This window comes from Chamaea fasciata, unplaced genomic scaffold (genome assembly GCF_029207755.1).
Source record: "Chamaea fasciata isolate MVZ Bird 193981 ecotype frontalis unplaced genomic scaffold, bChaFas1.0.hap1 SCAF_4, whole genome shotgun sequence".
Taxonomy (NCBI): domain Eukaryota; kingdom Metazoa; phylum Chordata; class Aves; order Passeriformes; family Sylviidae; genus Chamaea; species Chamaea fasciata.
Window position 1 is genome coordinate 59138536 of NW_027094089.1, and position 17177 is coordinate 59155712.

The 17177-nt window shown below is 38.5% G+C and overlaps 1 protein-coding gene across 2 annotated transcripts in view; it reads left to right on the plus strand.

Moving 5' to 3' along the window:
- Window positions 1-17177, plus strand: part of PTCH1 (patched 1) — a 72235-nt gene that overhangs the window by 25618 nt on the left and 29440 nt on the right. The window contains exons 3-12 of one of the 2 annotated variants that reach the window (XM_066181698.1): window positions 4527-4716; window positions 6046-6115; window positions 6228-6319; window positions 7751-7949; window positions 8592-8713; window positions 9964-10111; window positions 10989-11120; window positions 11427-11582; window positions 12192-12290; window positions 13508-13633. In XM_066181698.1, coding sequence (XP_066037795.1) covers window positions 4527-4716; window positions 6046-6115; window positions 6228-6319; window positions 7751-7949; window positions 8592-8713; window positions 9964-10111; window positions 10989-11120; window positions 11427-11582; window positions 12192-12290; window positions 13508-13633 — 1334 coding nt within the window. Of the gene's footprint in view, window positions 1-4526; window positions 4717-6045; window positions 6116-6227; window positions 6324-7750; window positions 7950-8591; window positions 8714-9963; window positions 10112-10988; window positions 11121-11426; window positions 11583-12191; window positions 12291-13507; window positions 13634-17177 lie in introns of those variants that run through there. The other variant, XM_066181697.1, reaches the window with a different exon arrangement.

Below are 17177 nucleotides of genomic sequence, written 5' to 3' on the forward strand. Positions count from 1 at the left end.
AAGTGTTTTGTGCCTTTAGAGCCACTGGTCAGTAAATTAATAAGCAGTGACTTCCGGCTACCACTCATGGCTTGGTCTAGCATTGATCTCTACATGTGATAGAGGTCACATTTACTCCTCAGACTACTTAGTGTGGAAGGGACTGCAGTGCACACTTCTTTGTAAACATGTTGATGTAATGCCATGTAAATTTTGACTTAGGTTGTCAGAAAGGTGTATGTAAGACTGACATTCTCAGTGGAAATGAGCACATGAGCTGAATGACACAGGAACTTCAAAATGGGTACTAAGTCAATGGAAGGAAATGTGTCAAAAATTGTGCCAATGAAAACAGTCTCATTCTTATGTAAGGTGCATCAGTGTTGTGCACTAGTCTTAGTTCAAATATACACCGGATATAAACAGTTTCGGTTTTCTGGGTGCTTCTCTCTTAAGGTGTACTGAAGCATTTTAGTGTGTGATGACTGAAACACTAGGACTGTGACCCCAGTGTTGGGATCTAGAGGCTTTCACCTGCTGGTCATGGATTCAGGTCTGCCTCAAGTTAAGGATGACTAAAACTTGGTACCACCTGACGCCTCTCTGGGGAGGGAGAAACTTGTTCTTACATGGTTCTTAGCAACCCAACATCCACAGTGGCAATTACTTCTGACTTCAGGCCCTCCAAAAGGGCAAAGAATTACCTTGACCAGCTTCTGTTCCAGTTGGTAGGGAGGCTCAGGAGGAGCAGCAGTGTGTTTCATGGTGTGGGATTCTGACTTGTTCAAGGAAGATCTGGAGTGTTCTGTCAAGGAGCTAAGAGGGAAGCCTGTGGATATCAGAGAGGGTGGGGAGGAGGAAGACACTTTCCTCTTCTGTGGAAAAATCGGCTTTTAAATAATAACTAATCCTCAGCAATAGAGATGCTGTCAATTACACTATTTCATGTTGAGCAATGGCCTTCAAATGCATTCGAGAATTAGAAACTGATACATTTAATGTGAAATAGTGCCAGGACACTGGTGTGTTACTGCTTTGCTGGCTTTTTTTTCTTCCTTTTCTTTTTTTTTTTTTTCCCTTTAGAAAAAAATTGTAGCTAAAGCATGCAGATGACATGGTATCCCATTTTTAGTAGGCAGACACCCATGACACTGCTGGAAGAATGGTGTACAAGCCACTGCTCTTTGTTACCACCAGTAATGAGACATTGCATTGACCTGTCACTTAAGTCATCTTTGGATTATAGGAAATTTTGCCACTAACTCAGCCATCTAAGTACTTAATCATAAGGAATCATGTAGTAAAAAATTAAAATGCCATCAAGTGGCTTTTGGTATATCAAAAAAGGACAGTGATATGTGGATTTTTTTTCATCAGAATATTAAAGTAAGATGGTTCTATCTGTCTTTGATATGAAATATATTTGGAAATATGTATGCCCTACATACAATTTCTGTTAGTAGCATTTTGAGTGTAAAATGTTGTCACCAAGCAGAAGAAAATAGAATCTGTAAAGGAAAACGATGAAACACCAGCATTTTGTTCACTGATCCTATTTTCCATTATATTGTTCATCCTGTGGTATGGAAATACTATCATGACTATAATGCTTTTTTTTTTTTTCCCCCCCAAGTGTAAGGAATGACTTTCTGCAGAATGTGTGAATCATGCAAGTAGTGTATATATCCAGCACAGTGAGGCCAGAGGCTTCAGGTGCATTTCTGTGACATTTTTAGTGGTTTGTCTCCTAGGTTTTTGCACTACTTGTGGAAAAACTGGAAAGAAAAAAAAATAAAGCAACAAGAGGCTTGATTTTAAAATAATGCATGTTCAGCTAATTGTGCTGATTGTATAGGTTGAAGAGATGTGAGTATGGCAGCTTTCAGTGATCTGTGCAAATTTTAATTGAAATAAATTGAAGCAAAACTGGTACAAACTTTCTTTTTGCTCTCTTTTACTTCTAATATGTTGGAAGACCACTGATGTGTCCACTTGCTTCTGGTCTGTCCGTATGTTTTAACATAACCTGGCTTTGCAGAGGAAAGTACTGTCAAATGTATGTTTATGATTTTTTTTGTACCTGACTGCTATGTTTTATAAAATATTTGCAATATTTGGAGTTACTTTTACTATGTTTGGCTTAAGAAATATGCATAATGGACCCATCAAAGGAGCAGTTAAATGATGTAATGCCTTAAGAAGAATGTGAAGCAGATCTGCTGCTGGGTTCTGGAATCTGTGCCCAGCGTCTTGGGTGGTTTTGCTACTCCTGGTTGAAATGTTAGAAGGGGAAAAAAACACTTCTGTTCTGATGACTGACTTGCATGATGCAATTTTGATTAGCTAGATCTGCCTTGTTCAGTGAAGTTAATGTGGTTTGACAGGACCTTGATTAGGAAGCGATCATCTCTGTTGATAGTAAACGGTTGGTCACTTTCAGCAGAGATGGGAATGAAGCCCTTTGTCTTGTAAAGTAAGATTTGTTGGTTCAAGTTCTGCTTAAATTCAAAAGGAAAGTGTGGGTGGAATGGGAGAGAATGTAGTACCAGGAGTCGAAGTTGATGGTAGACTCCACAGTGCTCATAACATTGGGGCTTTATTGTCTTGACTGGTATTGACAGACAAAAGAGGGAGAGAGTCACTTTGTCTTTGAAGCACTTGCAGTGTAAAGGGTTGTGAAAGAAATGTCTGATTACAAGACATACAGATTAGGATAACTCTGCTCCCTTATTTCCCTTATTCCTCCTGTGAGATGAAGTAAAATTCAAGTATCAAGGGCTGCTGGTTGATGAAATACTGTGGAAAGACAGCAGTAAGCATAAACATGGGGCTGATAAATGAAAGTATTTTAAGAGTTTTAATCTTGATAAGAATTATCAATAACTTTTTTGTTACCATGCAAATGTAGTCTCAATGACAGTATGTCCTGTCCTGTCACTGTAGTAAGAGTGATGTTAAAAAGTTCTAAAGGAACTCTAGGTAAAAGGTTGTACTTTGATTGTTTGTGGGGTTTTTTGGTTGTTGTTTGGTTGGTTTTTGTTTTGTTTTGCATACTGTCTGCTAGTCTCTGTTCCATGGTATAAAGGAGGTAATCCCACATGTGACAGCCTGAAAAAAAATCGGGTGTGTTGTGGAAACACTTATATCTTCAAAGAATTCTTGAACAAGAAATTAAGCAATGCTTCGTGCCAGAATGTCTGTATGGTTTAATTGTTGAGGGTCTCATTCTGACAGCTTTATGCATGCAGGGGCCCAGCTTCTTGCCTGGTGGTCGTTTTAGCCCCAGGGGTGTTACGGGTGGACTGAGGGCCCAAGTGATTGAAAAACTATGTCCCTGTTCAGGCTCAGGAATCTCATCTCCTACTCTGCCAACTGGTTATGGATCAGTCTTCTGTTATATGACCTAGGAAGAAATGTTCACACTGTTGCGGAACTAAACTTTGGCAGTAATTCAGATCACCAGTGTCAAGCTTGCTAGGACTGAGAAAAAATGTAACAAATTAGACCAGATCTGTAGTTTGGATTTACATTCTTGTCCTCCTCATCTAGATGTGGTCTTGATTCAGTTAATAGGCTGAATTAATTGACATTGCCTCCCACGTGCATTGGCTAGAGAGACTACAGGGAGGTTACAGAAAGTATGTGAACTCTAGCTGATAGGGTTTTCTGTAAAAGGGAAGACAGTTTTCCATTCTTATGCTTCTTATGCAATGTTTTCTGGCAAGGCAAATTGTGTATGGCTCCCTCTAGAGCCCGTCGACTCTGCAGTCTCCCTCTACTTTTTTTTCCACCCCCCTCCCCAACATGTTTTAATATGGAGCACACCGTTTGGCTCATGTTGGTTTAGAAACAGATGTTGCACATGAACAATCTCCTGCACCACAGCATGTTAAGTCAGGTGCTGGGCCACTGGGGTAAATTAGCTGTAGACAGACCTTTCTGCCACATTCAAACTGCATTTCTTTATATGAACTTGGCATTTTTTCTTTTTTTTATGTAAGGCTGAAAGAAATACTTCTGCTCACTTACTCTTTCCCGTCTCCTTTTTTTTTTTTTTTTTTTTTTTTTTTTTTTTTTTTTTTAACCAAAGAGAAACATTTGCCTTCATCTTTGCCAGATTGTTTAGTAGAAGAGTGTAAATTAAAGCCATTTATCCTGAAATGTGCTTTTGGAGCAGACTGTTTATACAAGTGTAAGAAATTGTAGCATAGTATTTCTTCTGGTCTGTCAGGTAAAGTTTTTCCTTTTTTCTTCCTCTTTTTTGATTTTTACACATGGGATATTGGTTATAATGTAGAAAAAACAGATGCTCCAGTTTATGCATCAATGTTTCAGTATAGTAGCAGTAAAGATATTGTAATGAGGAATGTGGGGTTTTTTCAGAGATACTAGAAGCTGTTCTTAGTTTTTGAGTTACACTGTGGTCGGTTTGCGAAGGAATAGGCCCTGCACTCAAGTCAGGGTTTTCTGACTGGAGAGTGCTTATCAAGAGAACACAGAATAAGCAGGTACTGGCTAATACAAAGTTCTTAATATTTATCCATCAGTTGGTGGACGAGTGAGTCGGGAGTTAAATTACACACGGCAGAAGATTGGAGAAGAAGCCATGTTCAACCCCCAGCTCATGATCCAGACTCCACAGGAAGATGATGCTAATGTACTAACAACAGAAGCACTCCGACAGCACCTTGAGTCTGCACTTCAGGCCAGCAGAGTACATGTCTATATGTACAACAGGTGAGGGGAAAACCAAAAGCTCTCTTGATCATATGTAGTAGCTGAAAAACAGATGCGTGCTTTCCTCAATGTGTTTTTTAAAGGGTTAGCACTTCTTAGACTTTCCCTTAGGGCTGTATTTTGATTTGAGTGTCACTGGTTTCTGATAGCTTTACACTGGGGCATGATAGTAGTGATAAAGTGGCATTTAACAAGTAAGATGGGGTAAGTGGCGTTGGAAGAGATTCTGAGAGAGTACCCATGTGAGGCATGCTGCAGCATGCAGCATTTCTTTAGGTAAAGGAATGATGTCTGTGGTCTTAAACATAGAACCTTAAGGACAGGATTCCTAACATTGAGAATCCTTCCGTATTAAAGTTGAATTCACTTGCTAAAATCATAATGAGGTACATAATGGCTGTGAACAGTGACACGGACTAGTGTTCTTCCAACACTTTGGCTGTAAAGGGAAATGCAGATGTGTTGGAAATGTCAGCAGGTAGAATAAGAGCTGTTTAATATCACAGACAACAGAGTATGCCTTAAAGAATGTCTGTGGCCCCAAACTGAGAGTTAGCAGTTGTGTGTTGTCCAACTGAAAAATATTAATGGTGCACCTCAGGAAGGTACCAACATGAGGCTAGGATGTCTCCCTGAGAAATGGTTCTTCCAGAGTTACTATTTACATGGTGATGTGCCTAAGAGTCCTCCCTGTGAGGCACAAAGGTCCCTCTCTTTCAGCAGATCTTTCCAGCACACCCAGCTGGTTCTTCCATGAGCTACTGCTAAGGCTCCAATTTTCCTTTACACAGCTCCTGCCCTGTCTTAAGTCATTAGAAGCCATGGTAGTGGAAGCCGTAATACAGCTGAAATAGGAAGGCAGGAATCTTAATGGTTTATTTTCTTCTGCATGTCTTGGTCAGCTGGCTATATTCGAGTCCTCTGAGTGGGAAGTGGCTTTACTGATCTCACTATGTAATACCTGAAGTCACAAGCAGTCTCATGTAAATGAGACTGACAAAAATACAAGATGTATTTTTGTCCCGTTGACATGTATTGACTAGCCCGTACGTACAGAAGCTCCTCCCATCTTTTGAATGAGTTTTACAGAGAATATGGAAACAACTGAAATAAAGGTCTACTTCATAATGACAAAAAGAAAGGCACTTTTTTTTTTTGGTGAGGTCTAGTTTATGTATTTTTAATAACGTTGGCCTTACTCAATGACTTGCTGCTTGAGGCCCATGTGTGTGTTATATGAGTCACAGTTTTAAACGTCTGTTACATTTGCAAAATAACTTCTCAGTGATTGTGCAAGAAGAAAATATTTGTCCTTCATATTTCTTACAGACAGTGGAAATTGGAACATTTGTGTTACAAATCAGGTGAACTCATCACAGAAGCAGGTTACATGGACCAGGTATGTTTAGCAGGCATTTAATAACAAGGTTTGTGTATTTTCATGCTTCAGCTTGTGCTGCTTTCATTATACTCTAGTGTGACTGTGTTTTTCCTCTTTCTGATTTTGACAGATCATAGAATATCTTTATCCTTGCTTAATTATCACCCCTTTGGACTGCTTCTGGGAGGGAGCAAAACTACAGTCAGGAACTGCCTATCTATTGTAAGGATTTTTTTTTAATAACTTTCTGGTCTGACTGTTTTTAATTGTATAACTGTGTACAACTTTTCAGTTGCATTTCCATTGTTTATTCACATTCAGACTTAACAGGAAAAATAAAATATAAAGGGTAGTGTCCCTACGTAAAAAATACGCATGGATTTTTTTTTTCATTCAACACAAGGTTTACCTGTTTCTATCAGATTATTTGTAAACCTCAATTTAAATTCTCTGTTATTTTTCCTGTGCTGCTAACATGCAAATTAAAATGTAAATTCTGAATTGAAGTCTTAAGAATTTATGCTTTGCTTTTTTTTCCCCCTGGAACAAAGTTGTTTCTGGTGGATTTTCCCCACCCCCATAAAATACGAAAACATTGGTTGGCTGGGAATTTTAGACCTAAGAAAATGTCTTGGGTTAATTCCCAAGTCTTCCTGAGGAATAAAGAACAAATCCTTTGCTTCAGAGACAGTTAAAGAAACCATATAGTATCTTTTATGGGTGGTTTCTCACAGTTTACAAGTGTGATATTAGATGCCCTGAATTCTTTAAAGAGTTAATTGTTAATCTGTGCAGGCATTTTCTCTTAATTATGCAAGAGTTAGCATTTGAGTTATTGTTTCTGTCCTGGTTTGCATGTCTCTGCAAAAGCAATTTGCAATGGCCGTCTCCTAACCTTTAGTGTACAGTTTTAGATGGGGAAATAAGGGGGTTTGTGTTTTCTGGTTGGGAGATCCAGAATAATGACTTAAGCCTGGTTAAGCAGATACAGTGTGGTTTGAACCACAGAATAAGGCAGTCAAAAGCCTTTCTGGTCTGTCAACATCACAAATTCAGAAGTAGGGGGTGGGAGACGTGACAGTGATAGTGGTGACAGCCGTGGTAGCAGGAAGGCTTGATGGTTGATAGTCAAGCTGCCAGGGCATTTGAAGGAGCACAGTATTGTTGCAGATAAACAAAGATCGGTTATATTGATTGATTACATTTGCAAGATGATTATTAGACTAGCAAGAAGTAATCTGATACTATGAGAAGGGCTTTCTTTCCTCAGCCCCCTCTCTTCTATCCCTCTCCCCTCCCCCCTAATTCTTTGAAGCAGCAGTTGGCTGCTTTTTTGTTATTTAGGTACTTGATAATTTGTTTTGCTTTGTTTGTAAGTGGAAGTATTTTTAATCGGTTTTATAAGATAACTTTGTAAGAACCAAGTACTTTTGTTGAAATTTCAGCTGGGCTGCAAGAAAAGTACATAAACAGATCTAATTAAAACGTGCCTTACATTTTATGAAACAGCTTTACCAGAAAAAGTTTTAACTTGTAGCAGAAAATAACTCAATTATTTGTCCAAATATGAATTTTAAAGTTTGTTCATCTTACAAATTTAAAAAGATCTTCGTATTTTTTCTATGTGTCTTTTTCTCCTGGTTGCTCTTGCAGAGGAAAGCCTCCTTTGCAGTGGATCAACTTTGACCCCTTAGAATTCTTGGAAGAGTTAAAGAAAATAAACTACCAAGTGGAGAGCTGGGAAGAAATGCTGAATAAAGCAGACGTTGGTCATGGTTATATGGATCGACCCTGCCTGAATCCTGCTGATCCCGATTGCCCAATCACAGCTCCCAATAAAAATTCCACCAAAGTTAGTTTGCTTGTCCTTGTGCATGTCTTTTCAAGGGAGGCTGGGGGGTGGGGAAGGTTGGGGGGAAGGTCAAACAGAATAGAAGAAAGTACCATTTTCTTCCAAGCAATATATAGTTCGTATTCTTGCATGATGTCATTTTTCTGTTCCTGTTACCACTGTTAGCTCACAGTCATGGATTTTGCCTCGTTGTGTGATGCAATGCTTAATCCTGTGCATTAAGAGTGAAAGTACAGTTGTCAGCTGTGGCTGTGGCATTGCAGTGATGTGGCATTTCAGCAAACTGGTGCCTCAGTCAGACAGTAGCCACTGCAGGAACACAGCTGCTGCTGCACCCCTGTGCCATGCAGAAAAGCCTTTCCTCAAGTAGTGTCAGTTTTGTTGATTTTTGTGATGAATTTGAAATCATGGGCCTTGAATTTATATATCCCTTAATCAGTCACGATAGACTTTGGAGAAATTGTCATCTGGTCAACAAGAATCTGAGTGATTTCTTAACTTGATTTGTTGAATGTCTTTCTTTCAGTAGACTACACAGATGGTTATTAACATCCATGATTCTAGTTCATGGATGTTGAATTAAGGTATGAATTTGTCTTAAGTCATGAAACCTATTAACTGCTTTTTTATAACTTTTTCTAGCCTCTTGATGTAGCCCTTGTTTTGAGTGGTGGATGCTATGGACTATCAAGAAAATATATGCATTGGCAGGAGGAGCTGATTATTGGTGGTACAGTCAAGAACAGTTCTGGTAAACTTGTCAGGTAAAAAAAAAATTTAAAGAAATTGTCAGTTTTAATTTCATTGTTTGGGACACAGTAGGAGCATGATGCAAACTCTGTTGCCCTTCTTGTGTATTATAAATTTTGCTTTAGGGTGACACGTCTCAGAGAGCAGAATTTTAAAAGAATGCTTTGGCTGTTGTTTAAACTTAAGGTGGTGTCATCGTTTCCTGCTTCTGAGTCTATGTCGCTCAGAAAGAAAGCTTTTTACTGGAAGCTTTGTTGTTTAGAATGTATGTATAAAGCATTAAACAGTGTGTAAAGCACTGAACACCTTTGATCACATTTTGGAATATGATCAAAGGAAAAAGGAAGAAAAATAATGCAAGTAATATACTCACTCAATTGACTTCTCCCAGAATTCCAAAATATCCACCGAATCTTTTATTCAGGGTCAGTACAGAGAGTAGTCTGTTTTCATGTCCCCGTATACAGCTTTGAGTGGTAAAACAAACTCAAACCCTTTGTTTTAGACTTCTGAACAAAGATATAGTACACTGGACTTTAGTGGGGGAATAAAATTGTGTAATTTACTGTTCTGAAAAATGCAGGCCATACTAAACAAAATGAAGCATTATTTTTCCAGAGAACTTTAAAACTTAACATTCACACAATACACTGATAAGTCCCTCCAGAAAGAGCCAAGTAAGGCACTTCTATTGAAAAAGAAAATGGTTCCTTCTAGTTATATAAGAGCTTCTGAAATTGTTGGATGGAGTTGCATACTGTGGAAATTCAGGATGGATTGCTTTTGTGTACTCCGCACAGCTTATTGAGCATGCAGTTCAATCTACCACTTCTCTCCAAGGGATGAAAAAGACCAAGGTCTTCAAATGACATTTTGCCAGCATTTACAAGACCTTATAGAAATAACTGTTCCTGTGGCATCCTCACAGCAATATGTCTTATCAAGCATGATCTTTATAACAGATTTGTAGGGTTGTATTCTTTTCTCCTGGAGCTAGTCCTACTGAAAATAATGTCAACACTCCTTCTAACTTCAGTGAAAACAGATTTAGCCTCAACACTTGCATGGAGCAGTACAACTGCACCAGATACACAGTAGAATAATTATACTCTCTTCAATTTTAATACAAGCATGTGCCCTATAAAATCAAGAACTCAAGCGAGCTCCTGTTAGAATTGCATTTGGGACTTCATGCCATGAAAATATTTTCCTGAAAATCCTCAGTTTTTGCTTCTTTCTCCTCTCTTTTCTCTCCATGTCACAGTGCCCAGGCTTTGCAAACCATGTTTCAGTTAATGACCCCTAAGCAAATGTATGAGCATTTCAAGGGGTATGAATATGTTTCGCATATCAACTGGAATGAGGACAAGGCAGCAGCAATTCTGGAAGCCTGGCAGAGGATGTATGTTGAGGTAAAATTGAAAGTAACTTGGATACTGTACTATAAAGTCCTACTAAGATCCACTGCCTTTGGTCACATTTTTTTACAGTGTTTCATTAAGGAAGATGCTTAAACCGGAACTGAGTCATTGCCTCCCCGTTTTTACGGGTTCTTTTGGGGGTTTGTTGGCTTTTTTTGTTGTTGTTGGTGGTGGTGGTGGTTTTTTTGGTTTGTTTGTTTGTTTGTTTGTTTGTTTTTCCAATAAGAAGCTGATTGGTTATTCCCATATGAGGGGCCGTGAAGGTTTTACTTCTTGCTGCCTGGGACTATTTTGCTTAGTTGGGGCTGAGAAGAGTCAGAAGAGCTAGCTGGAATTTAAAAGCTTTTGGTTGGTGTGGTTATTCTAAAGGTGTCTGGAAAACGTTAGCCAGCCATGGGCTGCTCTCTCAGCAGCAGCCCAGGTGGGGAGGCTGTGTGACAATGCCTGCCCTCTGTGTCCCAAACCCTGCCCTCCACTGCACTGTTTCTGACCTCTGCAAATGGCCAGGCAGGGAGGGGCAAAAAGATGGCTTGCCTGAGGTTAAATGCAGAACTGCTGCTGCATTATGGAGTAACAGGAAGGGATTCAGTTTAGGTGTTTGTAATGTGCTGGGCATGCAGTAGGCTTTCCTGAAGGGTGCAAATTCTGTCTCATAATCAGCAGCTTTCCAGAAAAAATTCACTAAACACACTTGTGTTGCATCAGAGTAATGTCTGTGTAGAGTGTGGGCTTTAGCAGGGACAATAAGGCAAAAGGATTTGATTTCAGATGTGTGCTGTAGAAGAGGGTAATGACTTCTTTTGACTTAATGACTAAAATAAAAGGAAAAATTCTTTATTCGCATAACGTTTTATTTTTCTTTCCATAGGTTGTTCATCAAAGTGTTGCACAAAACTCTACTCAGAAGGTGCTTTCCTTTACTACAACCACCCTGGATGACATCTTGAAGTCATTTTCTGATGTCAGTGCTATCCGAGTAGCTAGTGGCTACTTACTAATGGTAATAAAATAAATCTTTTTAATTTTCTTTGGTAGTAGAGCAAGGCTTAAAAATATACTTCATTGTTACCAGTCAGTAGTCCAGAGTATTCTACATATATTTAAAATAAAAACTACAACAACAGTTTGTAAACTTTACCTCAGGCTTCTCACCGGTTCCATTTTGTAACCTCTGTGACATGTCTATTCTGATTAAAAATTGTGTAAGGACCTGTAGGTGGGTGGGGAGAGGCAGCTGTTAGAGATGGATCCATTCTAATATTTTGGTTTTTTTCCCCCAAACTCCCCTCCCTGCTCCTCTCTTTAGCTTGCCTATGCCTGTTTAACGATGCTGAGGTGGGACTGTGCCAAGTCTCAGGGTGCTGTGGGGCTGGCAGGAGTCTTGTTGGTTGCTCTCTCTGTGGCTGCAGGATTGGGCCTGTGCTCACTGATTGGAATTTCCTTTAACGCTGCCACAACTCAGGTATTTAGAAGACACAAGTCTGCTGTTAAATTGCAAGTATTCTGTTAATTAATGAACACAGGTGAATCTTTGAGCAATACAGTGCTGAAAATATATTTTGGCTCTAGATTTTCACCTGTGCCGTTTTCCTATTTCATAGCTTATGCTGTGATAAATTAAATTAACATGCTGCCAAGTAATAGTGAAGAAAAAAGAGGTATTATGTAGTCTGTATAATTCTGTGTTGTTTGGTTTTTCTGCGTCTCAATACAAGTGGAGGCATCCTAAGTACCTGAGGACCTGCAGCTTTATTTTTACATCTGAATATACCAGGATGTTCAAGTTCTGAAAGTGTTGTGAACGTAACTTGAACCATTATCAGATATTTGTCTATCCAAAACTTGAACTACTTCTGGTGAGAATTTGTACCTGTAAATGGTATGTTTTAAGTTCCTCAGCTACGTTCCAGAATGAAAGTTAATACCTGTATTGCACCCTTTCCATTTTCATTTTACCCTTTGATTTGTGTAGAGTGTAATGTAAAAGTTGCTTTAATTAACCATTTAATGGCTAACTGCATGGCGGATCGTTACACAACCTGTTTGGGTTTTGTTTTGTTTCTTCACCAAGGTTTTGCCTTTTCTTGCTCTTGGAGTTGGTGTAGATGATGTTTTCCTTCTGGCACATGCATTTAGTGAAACGGGACAGAATAAGAGAATTCCATTTGAGGTAAGGACAAAATGGAGATTTGTGGGAAAATAAAACAAAGTTTCATGTACAAACAGATAATCATATCCAGAATTATCAGTGGAGTTTTTTTTTCTCAATAGCTTTTCCTACGGTCTAGAAATTCTTATTTCAGTCCAAATAGGAAATTATATTGATCCATGTGGTCCTAGGACATTTTTGAATGTTCACATTCTTGATTATTTTGTTTTTTCTTTCTTTCTTTTTTTTTTTTTTTTTGTAGCGTTGTGTCTTAGGTTTATTTTCTCTTGAAATTTTAATTTATAAACTATTACATAAAGACTAACTTCTATAATCCAAATTCTGCCAAAAATTTCAGTGAAAGTTAATGCAAATTTAGGAACAAACTCAAACAGGAATCTTGACAATTAAATAAAATGATTTTAATAAAAAAACGCACAAGAGATAAGGGGAACAGAGAGGGCTTTACTCATATGCTATGGCCCTAAAATTGAGTTATTTTCTGTATGTTTCTCTTGTTTTTATTTTCTGAAGTTTATAATTGGCCATGACATTTCAAAGTATAACATATAACTGATACGAAGTCTAAGGTGTCATCACTTTTATGATCCTTTACTTTTATTAGTCTTTTTATTCTTAGTCCAGAGTTTCACATCCAAAGTGCATCCCATTTAAAACTAGTGTTTATTTGCTGATTTTGTTTTTTATAATCTCTGTCTGCTTCATAATAGCTCCTCAGGTTAGGAAAGGGTCATGTGTTTATCTTGATTTCTTGGTGGGTTTTGTGTGTGGTCCCTAGACTTGGTGGAGTTCTTTTTATTTGTTTCGTTACATATTTTTTCAAGATGTGTAGCTATGTTATGCCTTTATGCTGTTAGTGCATGCTTATTTTGTCTGTAAAATGAGAACACCAAGTGGTTCCACTGGTAAAAATTAAATCCTTCTCAACTGCAAATGTATGTGATATGTTGTTAGTACCCATTTAGTTTTGTGTTCTCAGCTAGAATCAACTCCAGTCATGCTTTCTACCCTTAAAAAAGTTGAGTGCTTCATCTGTGTTCCTACTGAACAGTAAACTTCATATAGTTTTTCGACATGCTCTCAAATGCAAATTTATATTCAGAATTTAATTGTAACAATTTTTCACCATTACTGTGTTATATCTGTAGCAGGACCCCTTCATTTGCAGGGCATCACCTTATTCGCTTGACTTTAAAGATACGTCGTTTGTTTTGCAGGACAGAACAGGTGAATGTCTGAAGCGAACAGGAGCAAGTGTGGCCCTTACATCTATCAGCAATGTTACTGCTTTCTTTATGGCTGCCTTAATTCCTATTCCGGCTTTAAGAGCTTTTTCACTCCAAGTAAGTTTAAATCCTATTTTGTTAGCTCTTTTTAGCAGCACTGTTTACTGCCGTTCTCCCAGTAATTTTAGCAAACTCGGAGAAAACTTCAAGAATTTTGTGTTCCAGATGGTTAGAGAGAAAATGTGGACTTTATGTGCTGAACCATGCATCACTTGCTCTCCCTTTCTCTCTCTTTTTGTATTTGTTTGTGATAACATACCTTCGGAAATACTTACGATATTGAAGAAGGATTTCTTCTAAAAGTGAAGACTGAAGAAAGCTTTTGGGAGTTTCTCCCCTGACACAAGCAATTTATAACACTATAGAGCACTGTACTATTTCAGTAGTTTTTTCTTCTCTAACCTGATTCTCCATTGTTTTTTATTCTCATTGAGCCCTTGGCTACCCAGAGGAAGCAGGGCTGCAATTTTTCCTAATACATGTGGCAATTATTGCTGTTCTCAGAGATTTAAGTATGCCTGCATTAAACTGTAAACTGGTAAACTGTTTGTGATTGCAGTTATGTTATTAATAAGCATTAATTATTTGTTTACATTTCCTTCTCAATAGCCATTTGGGTAGTGAATAATAGAGAATGTAAAGGCCTCATTGGTTTTCTTTATCATTTAGCAGATGCTTGTGGCAACTAAACCTAGATATTTAGTTTTGAATGGTTAGTAGTGTCTAGAAAAACCTAGATGACTCTTCTTACAGATCATATGATAGTGAATTGTTTTATTTTATAGAATCACTGAATAGCTTGAGTTGTAAAAGACCTTTTGAAAGTCATCTAGCCCTACCCCATCCCCTACCCCCTGAGCAGGGACATCTTCAACTATATTTCTCTGGATAACTTGTTGCAGTGTTTTCCTACCCAAATTTTAAAAACCACTTTTTCTTATATAAAAACCACTTATTTGTAACATGTAATCTAAATCTACCCTCTTTCAGTTTAAAGTCATTCCCCTTGTTTTGTCACTACATGCCCTCGTGAAAAGCCTCTCTCCAGCCTCCCTGTATGTAGCCTCCCTTTAGGTACTGGGACGCTGCTGTAAAGTGCCCCCAGAAATTTCTCCAGGCTGAGCAATCCAAATTCTCTGAGCCTTTTATCACAGGAGAGGTGCTCCATCTCTCTTAATCACCTTTGTGACCCTCCTCTGGACTCACTCCAACAGGTCCATTTCCTTCCTGCGCTGGGATCTCAGAGCTGGATACAGGGTTCCAACTGGGGTCTCACCAGAGCAGAGCAGAGGGGCAGAATCCCCTCCCTCCCCTGCTGCCCAGGGTGCTTTGGATGCAGCCCAGGACACGTTTGGCTTTCTGGGCTGGGAGTGCCCATGGCTGGGTCACGTCCAGCCTCTCACCCACCAGCACCCCCGAGTCCTTCTCCCCAGGACTGTTCTCCATCTGTTCATCCCCCAGCTTGTGCTGATACCAGGTATCAGATACAGGTGCAGGACCATGCACTAGGCTTTGCTGAACCTCATGAGGTTTGCATGGTAAGCTAGCTGTGTGAAATACTTTTGGTAATATATCGCTTCTTCCACTGGAAGAAGTTATTTATGTCTCCTAAGTCTGTTTGTGGCCAAATTTCAAACATTTAACAGGTACCTTTAGCAGCTAACAGGATACTGGAGGTCATCAGATTCTGTAGTACCTGCTTTACAGAAGTTACATCAGCCTAAATGCATTTCATAAAGAAGTATTCAACACAAATGGACCATTTTGTTGTAATCACACTGCTGAGCTGTTGAATATGAGCCATCAATATTAATTCTCTCTTATCTGATCAAATTTTGCTCTTTTGTTTTCTTGTTTTCACTCTTCAGCATCAGAGTGTGACAGGTTGCCTTTGGAGCATATGTGGAGACAACAGCTGCAATTGATATTGTAGTCAGTTAACTTACCTATGCCTGTCCTAAAGTAATTTATTTTTGCTTATTGCCATGCTACAGACTGAGTCACTAAAAGTTTAAAACACGGTCTGCATAGCAAAATGACAAGCAAAAGGTTTCCAGTGAGATTTCAACATACTATATTATTGTATGAACATGTTGATATTATTCAGAATAAAAACATCAAAGTCTTTTATAAGACAGTGATTAATATGGAATTTATGTGTAGGAACCCACATGAGTGTCCAGAAATTAGGGTTTGAATTGCTCAAACTTTTCTTACTTGGCAATTTGCCTTTGCTGGAACACAGTAGCCCTGTATATGTATATAAGAGGTGTAACATGCAAAGAAGGAGCTGTGGGAGACTTACACTGGGTATTCATTGATGTCAGAGCTACATATAGGACTGATGCACTTATAAGTTAGCAACCACTAAAATGAAATCCTTTGTTATTGGAAAGGAACATCTATTAGTTGCTTTGCCTAGCTTCACCAGGTAAAATCAAAATCAGGTGATACTTTGATCTCAATACTTGGAATCAGGGAACCATGGCAATTTTGGTGGGTGGTCTGTATTTACGTATGGATTTCTTTATTTGCAGTCTCCTTCCTCTCTCTCCCTCTTACTCAGACTTGTTTAAACAAGAAATCCTTCCCATCGTTGATGGTTTCCTAGAAAAACTTAAAATGCAAAAAAATACTGCTGCATTTACGTTTCACAGATAGTGAAAACAACTACAACTATCTCCCATCTTCTTATCTAGATAGGGAATTTTTAATAGAGGGGGCTTGAAAAAGGATTGCTCTTGACCTTGTTATGATTTTCATTTAAGACATTACAAGGTAATTTGTCAATGTTTCATCATTTGGAGGTGCTGTATTGGTAAAATAACCTGGCTGCTGAGGGAGAACAAACTGTTTCTAACTTCCAACTTCTAGTTAGAAACTCATGTTTTACACATCAGTGCCTTCTCCTGTCTCAGCTTCTGTCATATTCTGCCACCTAAAGCAGTTCATTGATACCTATGAGTTGCTTATTTACTTTATGGAACTCAAACACTTCCAGTCTGATGCTGTCTTAGGACGGCATTTTTAAATTTAGGACAGGAAGTTAAAAAAGTGGTATTTAGTTCTTTTGAAGGTGAGATCTTTGAGGTTAATTACATGCAAAAGTAGGGACTGTTTCAGCTCTTTCGCTGTTCTAATTTTCTTTTCTCATTTGTTGATCTTATTAGCCCCCTATTTAAGCAGTTTTAGGCTTTGAGATTGCTGAATATGACCCAAATACTCAGTCATAAGGATCATCTCTAAGAGTACTCAGGACTCTGAGTTTTCAGATGTGTTTTGTTTCTTAAAATGTTGGTGAAGGCAGAGGTTATTGGAGAAATCCACTGAAAGTTTTGAAGCTTACAGTAGGAGTGTCTTAAACATAGCCCTTTGTTTTGAGTATAAGTGCAGGAAGTTAAGGCTGAGTGTAACTACCTCTGGGCTGTATTATTGCCTAAACCAGTCTGTTCAGAGACTGTCACACAGTAAATTCTGCCCAGGAAAGATATGGTAAAAAAAAAAAATTATCAACCTCTTCTTTCTTACATCAGAAACTTCTCAATAAGTGTTTTTAAGTTGAAGTAACTTTTTCCCTCCCCACAAGAACAAGTTTTTTTCC